This window comes from Aspergillus saccharolyticus, assembly GCF_003184585.1.
Source record: "Aspergillus saccharolyticus JOP 1030-1 unplaced genomic scaffold BP01scaffold_30, whole genome shotgun sequence".
NCBI classification, from domain to species: Eukaryota; Fungi; Ascomycota; class Eurotiomycetes; order Eurotiales; family Aspergillaceae; genus Aspergillus; species Aspergillus saccharolyticus.
In genome coordinates this window covers 280909-299929 of record NW_020290640.1, presented here as the reverse complement: position 1 = coordinate 299929, position 19021 = coordinate 280909, and the positions used below count along the sequence as shown (strand labels likewise).

The following is a 19021-nucleotide window of genomic DNA, read 5'->3' as shown; positions in this document are numbered from 1 at the left end:
GACTATCTCTCGATCATATCGCTCGTATGAACAGGGTCCGACATATCTACTGTTGCGCTTCTAGCCTTCCGTATTATGACTAACGACTCAAGTCTTCAGGATCTGTGCTACAGCTCGATGATTTCCGACACCCTGCTTGTAGGACTTACGCTCTGAAGAGAAAGAGAAACAGCATAATATTCTGCTGCGGGCAAGTACAATGTCATTTGCGAGCATCATATTCAACTCGGGACCGAAGGTAGCCTTGGTTAGCAAAGGAAACACGATGTCTCCATCGACATGTTGACTTGTACTCTAGGCATTGTTTAACATCCGTGTCTCGATGTCGCACTCGATGTCGCAAAACCCAATCTTCAATTAAGCTTGAGTTTCTAATCAGAGCTACCTCATACTTCTATGCTCGCTGTCATCCAAGTCGAATTCTCTAGCTTCTGAGAGTGCTAACCAATAAGAAGTATCAGTATAGATCAGGTGAGAAGGCTTCCCGTGTAGATCGTATTTTTGAATTCATCGGATCGCTTTGATGACTACCACGGGCACCAGAAAGCTCCAAAGGTAGAGTTTGTTCAAGTTTACCTTATTCGATAGGGCACACTAAAAAACATTCATAGCTGTTCAAAGACGCCAAGACACTTTACGAGTTACTTGGAGAAGATCAGAGCAGTGCGATCCTATTCTGGTACTCTTATCACAATTTGCCTAACGACCTTCAAGATCTTTTAATACGAGGATTCGCACTTCCAAATGATGATGTGTGGCAAGGGGCCACCAGCAAGAGAATATTCGTATTTGGCTATAACGATGAAACCAGCTATTAACAAAAGGCTATTTTAGTATGATATCATCGATTGATTCTAGATGTTCTACTAATGGGCTATAAATAGTTTCTGTATGGGATCAGTATTACTAGTACTCGTCTTTATTCTCGACCATGACTTTTGAGGAGAGCATCAAAAGAACTCGAATGCCAAGATGCCAATGAAGAGACTAGTACACAAAGCATCTTTCTGGGCTGCGCATGATGTACTCGAAAGACCCTTGAGCAACAAAATCGAAACACTGATCCCCCTCTAAGAACTTATGAATGCTCTAGCAAAGTACGTGCTTCAGGTTGCCAAGCAATCAATGTATCACCTCCGTTTGCACATCAACTGATCGAATATCAGCAATGCGTCTCAACCCAAAATATAGTGACTTCACCATTCTGTGTGGTAAAGAGTCCTTCCCTGCCCATAATTGTATAGTTTGCGCGCAATCGGGCTTCTTCTCTGGTGCCATGGAAGTAGATTTCATTGTACACAGCCAGAGTGCTGCCATTTGAAGATATCTGTCTAACTCGGGAAAACATAATAGGAAGCTACCACAAATACCGTCCAGATCCAAGAAGATCCGTATACACTTTGGACTACCAAGTCATATCTCACAATACAACAGAACAAAGCCACGAACAAGACATTAAATTGAGCCTCACGGGCTCGAGTTGCCACGTTCCTGACAGTGAAACTACAATACAGGGGACTCGGGGGGCCTCAGGTCAATCTCCTGATACAAACGATGCTGAAGATACCACTCCTATACTTGACCCTCTCTCATTTCACATACTTATGTACTCTCTTGCGGACCGTCTCCCCGTCATATGATTAAAAGCTCTCGCCCAAAGAAAGGTTGAATATGAAATAGCTTAGAGACTAGACGCGGCTTAATTCCCGCAGGTAGTCTTGGAAATCTACAATTCAACGCCTAAAGGGGACCTTGTCATGGACATCACTTTACGTAACCTTTCTGTTGAGGCGGAAAAATGAAGCAGCTGATGCTATCTTCCAAGACACTCTCCTTGATTCCGTTCCAGAATTCTCACGTGACTTGCTGATCGCGATGATGAAGTCCGTGACCGCATGAGGTAAAGTGAGAGCTGCGGAAGGAATTAGGCTGAGCAGACCAAATGGTAAGAATGGAAATACCAATGTAGGTAACACGACTACAGATACTCAAATTATCGGCGGACATTTCTGCATACCAAAGTATATCACTTCTTAGATTGAGACCTGAGGAATGTACTAGCGCGTCATTTAGCTGCCTCATGGGTGTTGATCATATGTGGGCTCGGTTCCACGGGCTAGCATAGTAATTAAGTCTCGTCTCTGATTACTCAAAGTAACACAGTTTCTGCACCTGATCATTGTACTGGTATTTGCGTCTAAGAGGCACTCTTCTCGCTTGACTACCGTACAACCTGGTTCCGATGCCCATTCATCGTGAGCTTTTAACCGCATTGCTATATGTACTTTCCAGCTGATTTTGTGAAACTGCATCTAACAATTTGAACGGTGACTAGGCATTGACTGGGCATGAATAGAGTGCCTATGTCCCCACCAAGAATCATGCAGTCTCTCCAATCTAATCAAAATAGATAGTAGTATGATTGCTATTTTCTTACTCAGGGATCCGACAATGATACGAGCCTAGATCCAATCCGTCTACATTACTCCGCATCAATGACGTCTTGTATATATTGTCACACAATCCCTTGCAGAGAAAGGGTAGATTCAGTTTCTTTGGTGTTTCGAAATTCCTATAATGTCCATACTAAACCTGTCAGCCACTGAAATATCTGAGCAGAACGATGGATTCTGACGATATTTCTCAATGGCTTTCTGGCCAACAAGCTCCTGGTGTCCCACTTACTAAAGTCTTCAGCCACTATGTGACTGTCACAGAGGCACTGCAGATATTCGATCAATTCCACTCAAGGTGGATTCGCAATGGTCAAGTTCTTTGGAGTGGCATACCGTTCGACAAGGCCCAAGCATGGGCCGAGAAAAACAACCTACAAACATTAACTACAGCCATGGGCCCTTTGATGGATAAAACCAATCCAGAATGTCCGAGGATGAGAAAAACAAAGAACCAATGGAGTCGGTATATTCATGGTGCTTCCGCAATTTTTGCTTGGCATATCGCTAGATTCGAAACAGTCATACTACTTTCCCGTCCACCACCTCAACGATTACATCCCACTGGTCTTTCAAACTACCAATCGATAGAAGAGCCAATCATTCAAGGACTTCTTGGCCATTGCGCAGTTCAAATGATCATTAATATCCATCCGACTGTTCCGGGCGGCGAAAGATGCCCATACGAAATATGGCCTGATGACAAATCTTTCAAATGGATTAAGCAATTCGGAATGAAATATACGTCTAAAAGATGGAGGTCTATTGGGGAGTCCAAAGACAAGCTACCTTTGAAAGATCTGATCACTCAATCAGGACAGCATATCCCTAGTGAAAGGGCCACTGAGCGGAACGAGAGATCAAAGGTTTGGCAGAAAACATCCTATTGTCGCGTTGATGCTCACAAACTATATAGGTGCCCCCGGACAGCCTTCCTTCACCTATCCTATGGCCTTTATTACTCGTCATAATGATAAGATTTGCAGTCTTGAGCTCGGCCTGTATTCTTTTTACAGTGATTATCAGAACCTTGCGACAAGACAACGAAGCTAGCAAGCGTTGCCAATTGAGACCAGACTCAAATGATGCAGGTGAGCCTTTTTTGACAATGAGGTCAAGCAGGAAACAATCTTCAGAAATCTTTCTAACAAGCATTTTCGACCTTGATAAAAGCGTCTGGGATACAACGAAGAAGGAAGCTCGAAGAAAGTGCACAGCAGAGAAAATCCAGCCCAGGGCCCAAGAAGGAGCTCAAAAGAAGCGTAAAGTGAAGAAGGTCCAAGCCAAGGCGCAGGAAGAAGCTCAAAAGAAGCCCAATGCCAAGGGGAAAAGCAGGACTAAAGTACAGAAGAAAGCTCTAAAGAAGCGCGAAGCGAAGAAGACAATCCGGACCGGGGCGCAGGAAAGAGGTCAAAAGAAACCCAATGCCAAGAAGAAAACCGGGTCAAAGCGCAGAAGGAAGCCAAAAGAAGTGCAAAGCAAAGAACATTGAGACTGAGGGGCAGACTGAAGCCCACCGCAGAGTATAATCTGGAGAAATTATCTTAAGTTGCATTTACTTTTGAAGTATTGCCTACACTATATCCTGCACTACTTTAGCCAATGTCTCAACCAGGGACCGCCTTGTAGGCGTTAGGGTACCTTGATACGGAAAAACATGGGTCAAAATCTCTAGCTACTTAGTCTCAGAAAGGTTTTCAACTTCTACAAGTGCTAGCGACTAATAATACCGAGTCACAATAGCATAATCAATTATCTAATTCAAGACGAAATAGAAGACAGCATTTCTCGGGTTGACCATACGGATAATGTACACCCGATCGTGTGTTCCCCCCAGCTCTTGCACTAGCGACACCTCCCTAAATGACTAGACCTCAGGATTTGTACACTATTAATGACTATGAGAACCTCTGATTCAATCTTCTATTCTTCGTAAGCTTGAGGTACGTAACTTTAATGTGTACTGGACCATGCTGGCAATGAATAGATTCAGTGATTTGCAATCGAAATGGCCACCACTCTATCTCAAACATGCATGTCCTATACTTACCACAAAAATGTGATGTCCTCTTCAAAGATAAAGACTTGCGTGAATACAAGTTTTTTTTAAAGTGATAATATGTTCAAATTTCATGATGCCCCCCGAAAAGTGAGGATGGAAGATGATATTTTACGGTCACGTCGAGGTTTAAGTCAAGCGTCAACACATCCCCATTGCCACTGGATCTCTCATCATCATTCATTGTAACTCCTTCATCATGCAGCAAGATTGGCTCACTACCAGAGAAGTGCACGTGGCCACTGAGCGTCGACTGAAGTACCAAGATACCGCCAGGGTCAGACTTAAGGAAATAGAATTCAATCTACCACTGTCTATAGGCTTGGAGCGGCAGAAAATAGATAAACTCAAACAGACTTGGAAGGAAGACGGCTGCCGGAGGCTAGATGTCGAGAACTATATCCCGGCCCTGGCCTCCAGCGAAGCCATCTCTCAAGCATTAGCCAGAATTGAGATGACCCCCGAATGGTTCAAGAACAATCGAACAGACCATTAATCTTCGATAACATTCAACCCTAACCAGATCAAGGGTCTTCATTGACGTCATCGGATTTATGCGGCCGCTGATTTTCTGGCTCCAGCCGACAAGTGGTGGGTCGTGGATATCTATCTGGATGGTAAGTTACTGCTATCGTAAGAAAGGCAGAAATTGAATGCTAATGAATGCTTGGTAATAGATGTTGACGATGCTCTAAGGGATCACCTAGTTGAAGAGTACGATCTTAACCGAGAACATGCAGATGGGTATACCTATCGCAAAATCCGTCAATTTGACGATGACCATTATATTGGGACAAGGTGGAAGGCCCATTTATCATCATTCAATCGCCAACGCTGGGAGCAAATTGTCAATAACAACTGGCTCGAAAAGCCTTCGACGAGCTACTGGATATCCCAGGTCTCTGGATGGACGGGATGAGGCTGAGTATGGTATATAGACTAGTCGCAATCAGTTGCCCGGAGGTACGCCAACACAAAGTCTGCATTGTTCCCTGAGACCTTCTTCTTTCTGCCTGAAAACTGCTTATTTTGTTCTCGGATCTCATATCATCTAACATTATTTACAGAATATTTGTGCTTACTTGAACCGTGTCCATCGCTTCTGGTCTTCACTGGTTAATGATGACACAAACGCAAAGAAATGTATCGATCAGAAATCAATTAAGAAGCTTGAATTACTCGCGTCCGGCACATCTCCCGATGATGCTAAGTCAGCACAACAAATGATTTTGACTGGTCAAGTATTTCCCGATTTCGAGAAGACAGGAGGACAGAAATTTGGGACCGACTCAAGGGATTCAAACTTAAGGTCTCATACCTTCACTGCGCACATTTTTTGAGGATTTTAAGTACCTGGAAAGTTGTGCCTACTGCCTCAAGCGACTGGTAGGTCCATCTGAGGTATCTATTCATTAATCATTGAAACAAATATTCATTGTGGCTTCAGATACTATAAACGATTATCTTATTCAATTTGCCGAGTACGAGTATCGGAAAGTGCACATGGTGAGTGCTCAGCAATTCAATTTCGGATACTGCCAGCTCTGGCTGTATGCCGCCCGATCCGAAGAAACAGAACCATCATTTAGCCAAACCAAAACTTGCTCCAGCCGACCAGCACGCCATCTATAACATGGCTCAGCTTGCCCATCGTTTAGGTTTCAGATCAACCGAGATTAACACAATAATTAATGCCTCCCCGGACCACCAAATCGCGCGTACCGCATTACTTCAAGCTCAGAAACCTGACCGGTATCGTTACGATGCTGACACTTTTGAGACCCTGATTGATCGACTTGGAAATGTTTTGCGGCCGCTAGACCTGCTTGCGAGACTGCAACACAACCTACTTTAAGCAAACCCGTAAAAGCCCAAGCTCGCTGTGGTCTGCCCAAACTGCAAGCCCAGGAACATGACAAATCGACTTTATTCTTGCCATGCTTTATTGATGAGTTCCCTCAGGCGAACCATCTGACTTCTTGGTTTGTCCGCCGTTTTGTCTTCGGTGCCTTTCTTGGAGCAAACCTGACGCCTTTCGAAGATGGCTTCCAGAATATCCTGTCTCAGTTACTTCAGCCCATCACCCGAACCGCCAACCCATTATTTCCGCAGATCGAGACCCTCAGAAGCGGACCCAGTCTGGATGGCTTCGAGACATCGGTTGCAGACTTAATAAATGTGGATTCTGTTGCAGACTCTCTGACATTATCGCCTCAGTCTTTCCAATCGCTGAACATCAACCAAGAAGTTGGGAGCTCTCAAATCTCGTACTACGAACACAAAATTTCGAACGGAAGATCAAAATTTCTATGAGTTCTTGACAACCCAAAGAGAGAGCCCACCTGAAAGCGTAGAAGCCGGGAACTCTGAAATTTCCCATAACGAAAACGAATTTCGAACGGAAGATCGAAGTTGCTATGAATTTTTTTTAAAACAACTCCAAGGGAGAGAGCCCGGTTGAATCCGTAGCCTGCTGGTCAGTCAATGAGGATAGTGCAGCAGATGAGTCTTTGGAATCTCCAAAACGATTGCTTGGAAAGTACACACTAAAACCAATCGTGAAGAAAGCGTTGTGTATTGAATCAGTTTTAGTATGCTTTCTTCTTATTCACTATCCTTGTATCGTTGTATCTGAAATGCATATCGGACTCCGTATTCAAGGCTCACTTTTGTCAATCAGATAACTGGGACTGAAAGGTCTATCGTAATTATGGAAGACTGAAATGAGAATATATGGTCCGACTTTGAGAGGGACTAAAGTGGGTCTAGAGAGCAGAGGTACTATAATTAGTTATAGCTACTATGCTGATCAGTAAATAATACTCCGCGGGCAGCTTGCAATAATCCTTTTTCTATATTCGCGCTTACTCGAGGGTGTACGAAGCTAACAGTCCGCTGCGGCTTAGATAAGAATAGTTTAAAGGTAATTAGTTAGGCTGGGTGTATCAGTTACTATGTTATTTGCTTCGTTTTGGGGCCCCATCGAGCGCCTGGTCCATCGCTTAATATAGAGGTTAGGGAGCTAGGATAAACTGTAAGTTTATTAGCTACGGACAGCCCGCCAAGCCTGTAATCGCCAGGAGTTTTCTTTTAATATGGCGGCGAACCAATTCTTCTGGACCATTGGAATATAAAAGCAAGCTCACGGGACTTTCCGATCTAAAATGTCTGTGGAATAGAATTGATAAAGTACCTACCAATCACCGATCACCGACCTCGCATTTTTATGCCCAAGGTCCATCCCAGGCCGAGCTGGCTTTACATCAACGTGAACTAGGCTTATGCATCTACTTGGGCAGAACTGAAGTGTTTACTCTGCAATGATTCGTTTTCAGATGTCTTGAAACAACGCGATCGAGTATAACGTGGCTAGACCACCACAATTTTTAAACCGGGAATCATAATCCTCAACCAATAGAAACAGAACACGTATTGGTCAGCGGAACTCAGATACTTTATAACCAGTAGGATGCTCTTTGTTTTCGTCGGGTAGTGATATAATGGTGCGCAAAAAGAACAAGAAGCGCGATAGTTCAAGCTCGCTGCTACCTTTGAGAGAAGCTTCACAGTCTGATTATCTAGAAAACTATTCTTCACCTCTTGCACGCAGAACCTCACCCTCACCTCAATCAGCTGACGAAAATATGTCAGGGACAGAGATAGCATACATCGAGTATGTCTCTCTTCAATATGAATATAGGTGATGCTTACATTCGTCAGCTTTTTGGACTCGGATTTCGTGTCCCTTCGAGTTCGTCAGACGGGACGATCGTTTAGAATTCATCGGAAACTGCTTCAATCGAAGTCCAGGCCACTAATTGCAGCTTTGGATAGTACGCTCAAAGAAGGACGGGACTCCCTGTACGAATTTGAAGATGTGAAAGAGGGAACAGTGGCTCGGTTTATTGAATGGGCATATCGAGGGGATTATCCTACTTCAATCACCCTTTTGGAGCCTCTTCCGACCCCATTTATCCCGGACAAGGTCGACACAGACATCGAGGATAAGCCTGGAACAAAAAGTCCAGAAACGGACTTTACCTCGGAGAATCATCCTCTCCTCGTCCACGTTCGGCTTTATATATTCTCACATATTTATATTATTCCTGAACTTCAAAAATTAGCCTACGAAAAAGCGACCGCCTGTTTCGCGGACCTGGACAAGCCGGATGGACTCGATAGGCAACTTGCAGTAATTGATGCTTTACGACTATCTTTTTCCAGGCTCTCTCATGAGGATACTTTGTTGGACTGGCTGGCTCAGTATGCCGCTTATAGTATAGACAAATTGCGGCTACAGGGTTCTTTTCATGATCTTCTGAAAGATTTTCCCGCTTTGAGCTCCCGTATGATGATTTCGCTGAGCCCAGCACAGTCTCCGCCATGGCGGAGTACACAGCAAAAGCACCAGTTCACGCAATATTCTGCTAGATGGACGGGTGATAATTACGATCTTTGAGAAAATCAGTAAGCCAACGCAGCCAAGCGGATTCTTTTCGGACGGGTACACACCGCTTATCTAAGCTTACTGTGTTTGTGCTGTGCTCGTTGAAATGTTTTTCCTCCCTGTTTCCCATCAACAGCTTGCTTGGCGCGCTTGGTGTTCCATGGTGCCTGCCTATAATAGAGGTCTAGTTTCGTATGTCGCATCGAGAAATGCTGGTCAGCTTCCATGCAAAACTTGGTGTTATGCGCTTTAATGGCCTCAAATATCTTAACCGACGTTTCTTAGTCAGGAATCAGATTGTTCTCATGCTTCTGTTGGCACAATTCGAGAACATGTACTTTTTTGCGAGCTGATGCCAGCGGGGATTATATTAGATACCCCATTCCGACCCTCATTATTTGCACAGTTTATTTGAGAGCAATTATCATTCGTGAGGTTTATCCTGGCAGGCTCGACAGCGTTTGCTAATTCTGATACATCAATGGGCGAGCTGCTTTCCACCAATTAAGATGCATCCGGCCATTCCGACCCTTTTTCGGGAGGAATTCCCCGTCGACTGACGAGGAACTGCGGGGTACCCGCCTGTCTGAGCGACACGTTGCATAGCCTCACTTTGAAAAAGCCAGCCTAAGGCAGCTTCAATCATATCACTGTCCTTTGACATCTGATATTGTTGACCTGGAAGGCACCCCAGAGGACCTAAAGCGAGAGCGATCAGACAATCTCGATACCGGTGGTGTGGTAGCCACATGGAGTATGCCACAACTCCCTTGTTCACTTTCGCCTTGAATCAAGGCAAGCGAACTCGATGGAGAGTGAAATGAGATTGAGAGATAAGATGGCTCTTTGCAAGTAGTCTTGATCTGCTCTTTATGATAAATAATCTGGATTGACCTTGCTTGTTTTTTTTCTTGGGGTAGTCTGCTCAAGGTAAACAGAATAGCAACGTCTGTCGTGTATCCTACATACCTTTACGTATTCTCTGAGTTTCAATGTCAGCTATGACTTGCGAAAACCCAAGTATGGCAGCCGCGGCATCTTCAAGTCTAGTTCCCGAAGCCCAGACTATCTTGAGCTTCTTCGATCAACTTAAAGCATTATCTCCGTCAGTCGGGTTTGAAATGATTATGAATATTTGCGAAGACAACAGGAAACTTCAAGGTCGGCTGGATGACATGAGTAACAAGGTTAAGAAAAGAGAGGCGACCATCGACGGGATGTTGGAAGTCAATGAAAAAGCGAAAAGCCAGCACCGAGAGACAATAGTCCAGGTACAGAAACTCGAAAAGGTTATTCAAGAGAAAGAAAGCCTGGTTGAAAAGCAGATCCGAGGCCTTTGTGATCGAGATACCCAAATAAAAAAGCTGACAGCTGAAATGAAGAAACAGGCGGATCATCTGGCGCGAACGAAGCAGGAATGTGGCACATTGCAAGGCACAATCGAGGCCAAAGATACAATCATCACCGGTCTCAAAACAGACAAGGTTAATTTGACCGATCGCTTGACAAGGCTAGAGAAACTCAATTCGGACATCGAGGAAGCGAACCAGAACCTAAAATCTACCCTTGCTGACGTCCAAGCCAAACTATGCCGGGTTGAGGGGTTCACTGTTGGTCATATTGATAGTGAAGAAAATATCCTGTATGTTCCTCCGTGTGAGCTCACTCATCTGCTAATTCTCGTGCAGGATAGACAGTTTCACAGGATTATGGGAACTCGCGAAAACGAAGTTGAATTCTGCATTTGCCGTTGACTTGCCGCCCGAGAGTTTTCAAGTATGTATATCGTGGCATTTCTGGACAGAAACTAACTACTCTTTAGAATGTTTCTGCATGGTCCAAACTGAAGGAGTCTCACCTTGCTCAAACTCACCGAATTCCTTTGCCATATTCCAATTCTCAAGCAGCGAAACAGGTCCGGTCGGCATTAGTTCTCGCCATTCTCGCTAGAGAGATTGACCAGCATGTGTTCCAGCCCGTTTATATCCTGCCTACGGACCCACGCATACGGCAAACTCTCAAATATCTCGCTAGGACCGACTTTGAGAAAGAATCGTTCTGTCGCTCTCTATTGCAATCTATCAATCCAGACATGCAGGATAAGTCGCTCCAGACCACTATTAAAAATGTTGTTAGCAATGTACTGTGTTACATTGATGACATACTCCCTGACACGCAACGCGCTTCACTTTACTCGGAGATAGAAGTAATAGTACGGAAGGCTGCCGAAGTCTGGCAGCTAATCAGACGTTCCAAGCGAATGTATGAGCCCGACTTTGACCCACTTGAGTCCGATGAGGACTGGATCGCTTTCGACGCCCCCGATAAAGAACGATCAGCATCAGGTAGCAAGCACAATCCTCGAGAGCCCGATACTCTGACAGTGTTTCCTCGTCTCTCTTCCATCGAGAATAACAATGTGATCGATTACTCGGTTGTGATCCAGCTGGCCAGCTCTTCACATTTTCTTTCGAAGGCGCGGAGCGAGATTAAGCGAGAACCATCCAGTTCCAGTGTCGTTCGGAAGATGGCCCAGACTTGGCGAAACCGTTCTGTCACCTCCAAGGATACAAATGTCCGCCAGTCTTTGGAGCTTGCGAACGGCCATAACAAGGTCAATAGCAAATAATGGCTCATGTAACTACCGTCTAGGATCCTGCAAATTACGACATTTCAAGTTACTGCACTGATGTCGAATAAATCTTGTGTCTTATCTCATCACTTCTTGAAGACGAAATTTGTAGACTTCTTAGCATCAGAGTACCCAGGTGGACAATTTACGCAGTAGCGACCCACCTAACGGTGAGGAAACCAGATAGCCTTTCGTCCCCCAGACTAAGGCTATTTGTAGTCATGGCCAAAATTTAGAGTAGGCTCGCCGGAACATACCCACCATGCTAATGTCTCAGCCTCATTATGGTACTGTACTGTCCTAGCTAGCAAAACTCGAACTGCTCTGCTTGGGCTGTTTTATTTCTCTCTATGATGATAGGCTGCAAAAATTGATGCACGGCCTGGATTTCGATGCACCGGTTTCGTGACGGTACTTACTACTGTACCAACTTTCTAGAAAGCCCAGGTGCAGATGAGACGGTGCATATGCCTGTCTATCTCTTAGTTAGGCCTTGATTTTCGGTCGGCCCTCACGTGGCTATGTCCCTTGTCTTCCTCCAATATCTTTACGCGGCGGACTGTTTGTTCTTGTTCTCTCCCGCCATACGTACTGGAAATCTTGGGACGCAATGCCGTAAAGTGTGGATCAATTCTTGCCTGCGGATGAGCATGGGTATTTAGACCACTATTGATTCGGATATCATATGTATGTACAAAGTTGTTGTGTATGTATGGCGTTCATTCCCGCATTCCAACAACACGCAGTTGGATGGAGATGTAGCATGCAAGCGGCAGTCGAGACAGTTCCAGTCAACTTCCAGGGGGCCGTTTTGAAGCCACTCATCCCAGCTGTACCAACTTATCCAGCGACTGGGCCAACTCAATCGACCGCTCTAAGACCCTCTTCTCCTCCCCCGTCAAATCTCGAATAACCCCATTCACCATACAACTCGCATCCTGCTTCCTCGCCCCCTTGACCCACTCCGCATCAATCATCCACTTCTCCGGCACCTGATACTCATTCTCCATCCCGAGCTGGCCCTTATTCTTCAGCAAACTCCCATTCCACCACAGCAAGCGATCCCGCGCATCCACATGCGCGATCACAAAACTGCACACCCCATCCACCACATTCTGAGCGCCCCGCTCGACCGGGCTCTCCCACCCCACAATGCCCCCGTAATGCCGCGAGAACTCATACTCCGCCCCCGCCAGCTCCAACCCAAACCACCAGCTCTCCTTATCGCCATACGTGATTTTGTACGTTGTCTCCTCGCGCACCTCGTACGAGTTCTGCCAGCAGACGTGCAGCAGCCCGACCAAAATCTCCGCGCGTCCTTTGTTGAGCACGACCAGCCCGGAGTCCCCTTCCTCGGCGTACTTCTCCACCCATACGCGCGAGTCGTTCATGACCGCGCTCGGCCGCCGGATCTGCGAATGCCACCACTGATGTCGTTCCTCGAACGCATACTGCCACAGGAGCCGGTCATGGAACAGCAGCGCCCCGCGCTGGACGAATGCCTCGTGCTCCAGCAGCACTTCGGGTTGCTGGAAGAAAACCGCGTCCGCGTCCGCGAGGATCACCGTCTCGAACCGCGAGGCTAGCGCCGCGAACGCCTTGATCGCCCACCCTCCGGTCTGAAGCTGGAGGGTGGCGTCGTCGAACACCGTCAGAATGTCGAGGAATTCGATGGTGGGGGCCGTCGGCGATGGGCCCGCTAAGCTGGCGAGTAGGTCGCGGTTCCGCGCGGCGAGGTCGCTGTCCCCTGCGTAGACGACCTGGATCGGAAGCGTGGAGTTGAGCACCGAGCGGAGGGCCCCGATCAAATGAGCCGCGTACCGCACGGTTTTGTCGCTGGTGGGAATGACGATCCCGGCACTTGGCGCGGTGAAGCTCGCGCGGAGGGTCGCGAGCGGGTGCGTGGTGGTGGCCGGGTGGGAAGGGTGCGTGAGGAAGGGGAATTGCGTGGCGACGACTTGTTCGATGGCATCCTGGTAAAGCGCTCGCGTGGTCGGGTTGTTGGTGGTTTGCGCCAGTGTCAGCCAGTCCCGCACGATGCGTAGACGGCGGCCCAGCTCACCGTATCGCTCTTTGAAGGGCTTCTCGATCGGGTAGTCAGTGAAGTACTGCGTCAGGTCGGTGAGGAGAGTGACTTCGGCGGTTGTGAGGTTAGCGTGGGTGGTCTCTGTCGCGGTAATGGGGGGTTGGGTGGTTTTGAGGTCGGGAAATCGGGTCATGTCTAAAGAAGCGGCGGAGCCCCGCGGGAAGAACAGGAGCACGAAGAGGATGCATGTCGTCGCGATAGCGGCGATGACGAGCCGGAAATTGCGCGGGTTGAACAGAGTCGTCAAAAGACTCATCTTCTGCGATAGCAGCAGCTTGGGCTCTGACCAAGCCAGCATGGTGTCGATGGAGGTGGAAAATGCATGGGCGGGCGCGTGTGCAGCACAAAACACACCAGCAGCAGCAGCAGAGCACTGCAGTAGCTGCCAGAATCCGGATTGTTTCTGCCTGGGAGGTGACGTTGCCCTTCAAAGGGTTTTAGGGTTGGTGTCGATCCATTGCACTGTTAACAGGTTGTCGAGAGGGGCCACGAGGGCCCGAGGGTCTACTTATTCCTTGGAATGGAACCACCTAGAGGCCAATAAGGGGCGATTCATCTTTCTGCCTTCTCATCCGCACTAAAGTAGGGCTGATTGCTGAGGCTTTTTCTGGACGGGCAGTGGGTCGAGCGAGCTAATTCTCATCGGCGGGTCTGGCCAGCCCTAAGATACCATACTGTGTAGTTTGCCCCTCGTCTTAAATCTCGTATTTCGCCCCTTGAACTGTGGTTGGAAATGAGCGACACGGACCTCACTAGTCAGCTAAGCCCTGCCTCCGCTGCTCTGGGGGCCAAGCCTCAGCTAAGGTCGCGTGCCTGTATTTAGTGCATTTCTTAGTGGTTCATGCTGCTTGTCAGTGGTAGTAGGTAGCTAGTTACAGCACAGTATTAGTAACCTTAGTGACAGATAACTACCTAGCAAATATGAATTCAGAAAAAGCCGATCGGGTTGGTTAGATAAACCGACGATTTTCAATAAAGTCAATCAAACTGAGCATCCGTGGTATCTCAGACCTCTTGCACAGCAAATCAGTGCGTTGACCACGGAAGCCCGAGACAATTTGCCATTGCTAGTCCAAATGACGGGCGCGGTGCAGTGTGGGGCAGCCATCACAATGCAGTCATTCCTCCCGAGCCAATGATACGACGCCCACTTGCAGTTTTGGTTATCGCTTATCGTCCCCCCGGCCCGGTGCGTACGTATAGGCGAGATTACGATGCCGTGTCTTTCATGGGTCATGGATGTTTGGGGGCTGTCAGCTCTCTGGTGCAGCAGTCTGTACTAGGTAGATCCACTAGCATGTCGGCTGCTGCAATGAGAGGCTGAACGCCGTTATGCGAGTCACATGATTCAGCTTGGTTCATAAGCAGGGGATACTAGTATCAGCCTTTCTCACCACCTTCCTTCCATTATTGTATCGGGTACCATCCATATTCGCAGATTTTCCAAATACAGCTTCGTATCAGCGTTCATCATCAGAACTCCCTAGAGCCGAAAGATTATGAGCCCGGAGTGGTGTGAAGCTATTCAGAACCACTTGTTGATCGTGTTTGACTCACTATATGCGCGGGCCAAACAGGTCTCTGACTAGACGCCCAGAAAGTACATCATCACCGCTAGTCGGATTCGTCGTCTCTCTGCTTTCAACTGTGTGATGTGTGACTGCCAAAGTCCGAGGCTACCTGGTAGAGCTACTAAGAATCACGTCGAAAATGAGGGAGAGCGGGGCAGGGATCATGGATCCACAAACCGTCAATCTCCAACGGTCCTCCAAGGCGCGGCTAACTATTGATTCTGGTCGGATGCCATCCAGGACGCACCGGCGAAGCCAAGGCTTGTGGCAATTTGCATCCAGAACATGGCTTGACAGAGGGTGTCGAGATAACGTCTCGATACCTGATATCCTGAGCCAGATTGCCAAGCTGTTTGATCTGAGATCGTGAGTTGCACATCACAAATGCGCCGCTCGCCAGATTTTACAATGATTTCTCGCTCCAGGCGGGGTCTTCATCAATATTTCAGTCGTAGTGCTTTCCTTTGTCGGCTGGTTCTCGCTTGGACTCCTAAATCTCCGAATCTCAACGGTCTGGGGTCCGGGGAAAGCCATGTATGACGGAATAAGCAACCCTAGACGCAAGATGACAAAACGGAACAATCATGGCGACGACCCTCAGTTCTGAGAATCTAGAGGCATGCTGAACCACGAGCATAAATCCAGACAGTGTCCCGCTATCAACTGGTTTTGTTTGTCCATCTCTGCTCCAAGAAGCCCGCTCCAAACCACTTTTATCACAATTCTCTCACCTCAGACAAAATGAAACCCTCATTCTTCCTCCTTCCCATCCTCATCACCTGCATCCTCGCCAATCCTCTGAAGATCCAAATTCTTGAGGACGAGGAGACCTCCCTTGAGGCCGACGAAAAGCATTACTGCGGCGGGCTGGGGTCCCTGTGTCAAGTCAAAAATTATAAGACGATCTGGATCTGCGATTGCGAGACCATTTGCGAGTCCCGGGTCTCCCATGCCGGGGCTACCTATTGGTATTGCAGTGTTCATGAGTGAGTGCGACGGGCGGGTCGTTTGGTGCTGCAAGGGCTAGTGGCTGGGCTGGTTCAAGGCGGAGAGCGGAAGGACTAGCTGAACGCACGGGAATGATTTTACTGGAAGCGGGGGGTTTATGTTGGTCTTTCTCTGCCTTGCTTGGGGGGATGCTTGTTGTCAAAAACGCCATTTTTTTGGTGGCTGTGACATACTCTGTCGGATTGCGAATCAGTATCAATGTCTCATTTGTCGACCAGGGCTCTTCTATCACACAATGAACATTCCCATCTTGACATGAGTTTTTCTCGAAATGACGTAGAATCAAACCATATATCTGCAAGTTGTATGCAGCTGACAGAAGATGACAGATCCGGTGGCTCTCAATATACATCCCTACACGCATGACTGCACGCCACGAATCGAAGCCCTAGGTCTATCCCTGCTACTACCGCTGGTAATCCGAGACGCAGCCGACAAGGCACTCACTCATTGGTCCCCTTGCTCACATCCTCTTACCCACAGCACCCGAAACCCGACACGCCAACCTCGCACTAAGCATAGTCTGCCGCTGCAGTCGGCCCTCATCCGCATTCTCTCCGGAATCTTCAGAGTCCCGAAAATGCCCCAGAATCATGAACAAAATCTCGCATGGTAGATCAAGAACGGTGAGGGTGCGAATGTGGCTTCTCGACAGCTTCATTGCTGCGGCTCGCAATTGTGCGCGCGGCTCATCCAACTTCACCCGTATGATCGAATGATCCGGGCAACGCGCGCTCCGACTCCATCAGCCCATAATGCGAGCACCTGGTCTGTGGTTTCTAGGGTGGACAGTTTTTCGCATATCTCGGGGAGGCTGCTGAGGTTATTTATGGGGCCTTCGTCTGAATGTTCTTGGCGGGGTGTAGATTTGGTGTCACGCGTGGATCTCATTGTTGTACGTGGACTGTGGTTCGGTGCTGGATAGATGCTGCTGCGGTCAAACCGCGGTTTAAGAGAACGCATACTGGTAGGGCGCCATCAAAAGCAATGTTTGCATAGTGCCTTTAGGATGGCTAGGTTTGAGAAATGGAATATGTAGGTTTCTTTGACGAGGCGCGGCCTGATGCTGTCGTGCGTACAAGAGACAGTTTCGTGTCTTAGAGGTTTTGAGCCTGGCACAGTGAAGTTCATTCACTCTGAACACTTTTTGGACTGAGTTGACTTCCGTTCGAGGCGGCTTCCAGGCACAGTTGCCGAGGGGAGCTGGCCTTGGGTCTTCTATAAGACTGATAACAAGCATGTGTAGTCTTCTAAGTACTATCCTCTCGAGCTATCATTCTTTCCAGACCGTCTTTTGATTAAAGCTTCCTAGGTCAATAATTACGGAAGGAAGTGTGCAATCGCTGAATGAATCATATGCACATACCTGTGTAGGGTGAGCCAATTCACATTCAAAGGCTTCAAACGTCTTCCCCGGGGAATTGCAAGCATCGGCTCAAGACCTTAGGTAAGTCCATGTTTCAGATCTGCCTCTGGACTTTGTCAGCTTGACCCCTATACCTTTCACCGTACTTCTGGTGATTGCCCTAGAGTCTATCGGTGAGCCTCTGCCAACCCTCAGAGTATACATGGCCAGTATAGAGGATCTCGAAATTGCCTTGACCAACAAAACACGTCTTGATTCTTTTTCGGCCCCACCGCCAAGAAGTTAGTGTGGATAAATGATTGAGCGGGATGGTGTAACTTAAAATCTGTGTAAGTAATTGTCTTATATGCTGCATTATATCCAGAAGGTATTACCCGCAAAATACACATATGCTGGTCGAAATTCGTAATGAGTTGTAATAGGTAAGGCCCTCACCCGTTGGTAAAAAGTCTGTCAACCAAGCAGCGATCCTCTCTTAAAACTAAAGGTTCTCGCTCCCGGCATCTGATGCTAATAAAATCCATTAGTAAGCATACCGGTGGCAAGAACTATCAAAAGAAATATCAGACTAATACTAGACCCTTGAGGGGCAGAGTTTAGACAATAGAAGAAAGTAGAAGACCACGTTTGATATGGTCCTTCATTGATGTACTCCTTTACCTAACAAGGCAGGCTAGTAATGGCTGGAGCTAGTATAAAGTCATCCTCAATCATAAGCAAGGCAGAGAGAGAGTCGATTGTGCTACGGCTGATACTGACTCATTGATTGGTGGTGACTCGAAGAGATTCACTAAGTCCCATGTGATCGAAGTTTGAGGGCCTATTCCAAACCCCTCAAGAATACATCTAAATATCTGAGAGTGTAGTATTTAGGGGGGTTCACTCGCAAAGGTGTCGGGTCAGCGAAAAAAGAGAAGCCAAATCCTCAAGTGGTGATCTGATAATATTAAATTTTATGGAAGGTCTGCAGGCACGTATCCAACAATTCTTCGATTATTGACGGAGCATTTATCCATCTTGGTTCCTAGAACTGAGATTGAATCCTTGTATACTGTACTGCTCGAGAGACTGAAGAGCATTGCTAAAATATAAGTCATTTTATGATATACGATGACGGGGTATGCATATGTAACTCGGTTAATTTACTGTGATTCTTCTCTTCTGGTCTAATGTTAAGAATTGATTATGAATTATTACTCTTTGAATACAAACATTTGACATTGCTGGAAGCCCTTAGTATTCTGGAGAGTATGAACAAGCGCCTTTTCGCAAGAGCAGCTGCACAATCTCTGTATGGCCTCTAGCAGAAGCTGCCTGCAGGGCATTCCCATAACGCCCGCCTTGCATATTGACATCGGCGCCTTCTTTCAAGAGCAGCTGCACAATCTCTGTATAGCCT

General features: G+C 47.2%; 7 protein-coding genes across 7 annotated transcripts; 4 read left to right on the top strand and 3 right to left on the bottom strand.

Moving 5' to 3' along the window:
- Positions 1–2701: 2701 nt before the first annotated feature.
- On the top strand, positions 2702–3244 carry BP01DRAFT_266708 (uncharacterized protein; the record flags this gene model as incomplete). The annotated part of the gene is made up of 1 exon (XM_025571352.1): positions 2702–3244. A coding segment is annotated over one exon (543 nt), but the record flags the coding sequence as incomplete, so codon positions are not given.
- A 1467-nt stretch (positions 3245–4711) lies between these two features.
- Positions 4712–6367, top strand: BP01DRAFT_375838 (uncharacterized protein; the record flags this gene model as incomplete). Its single annotated transcript, XM_025576916.1, has 10 exons — positions 4712–4789; positions 4868–4980; position 5042; positions 5102–5129; positions 5190–5359; positions 5395–5475; positions 5580–5748; positions 5822–5902; positions 5960–6018; positions 6083–6367. 10 exons carry the CDS (start codon positions 4712–4714, stop codon positions 6365–6367), a joined length of 1065 nt encoding a protein of 354 aa, XP_025429021.1.
- A 1647-nt stretch (positions 6368–8014) lies between these two features.
- On the top strand, positions 8015–9174 carry BP01DRAFT_324343 (BTB/POZ domain-containing protein). Its single transcript, XM_025572827.1, has 2 exons — positions 8015–8185; positions 8233–9174. The coding sequence occupies exons 1-2, from the start codon at positions 8157–8159 to the stop codon at positions 8969–8971; spliced, it is 768 nt and encodes a 255-aa protein (XP_025429020.1). The 5' UTR covers positions 8015–8156; the 3' UTR covers positions 8972–9174.
- Positions 9175–9857: 683 nt separating this feature from the next.
- Positions 9858–11644, top strand: BP01DRAFT_324340 (coiled-coil domain-containing protein). Its single transcript, XM_025572826.1, has 3 exons — positions 9858–10601; positions 10648–10735; positions 10782–11644. The coding sequence occupies exons 1-3, from the start codon at positions 9952–9954 to the stop codon at positions 11586–11588; spliced, it is 1545 nt and encodes a 514-aa protein (XP_025429019.1). The 5' UTR covers positions 9858–9951; the 3' UTR covers positions 11589–11644.
- Positions 11645–12230: 586 nt separating this feature from the next.
- On the bottom strand, positions 12231–14179 carry BP01DRAFT_359001 (uncharacterized protein). The gene has a single exon (XM_025575565.1). It carries the CDS (start codon positions 13973–13975, stop codon positions 12413–12415), a length of 1563 nt encoding a protein of 520 aa, XP_025429018.1. The 5' UTR covers positions 13976–14179; the 3' UTR covers positions 12231–12412.
- Positions 14180–15998: 1819 nt separating this feature from the next.
- Positions 15999–16917, bottom strand: BP01DRAFT_384980 (uncharacterized protein; the record flags this gene model as incomplete). The annotated part of the gene is made up of 2 exons (XM_025577560.1): positions 15999–16210; positions 16734–16917. The coding sequence occupies 2 exons, from the start codon at positions 16915–16917 to the stop codon at positions 15999–16001; spliced, it is 396 nt and encodes a 131-aa protein (XP_025429017.1).
- Positions 16918–18855: 1938 nt separating this feature from the next.
- Positions 18856–19020, bottom strand: BP01DRAFT_302033 (ankyrin repeat domain-containing protein; the record flags this gene model as incomplete). The annotated part of the gene is made up of 1 exon (XM_025572054.1): positions 18856–19020. A coding segment is annotated over one exon (165 nt), but the record flags the coding sequence as incomplete, so codon positions are not given.
- Position 19021: the final 1 nt, after the last annotated feature.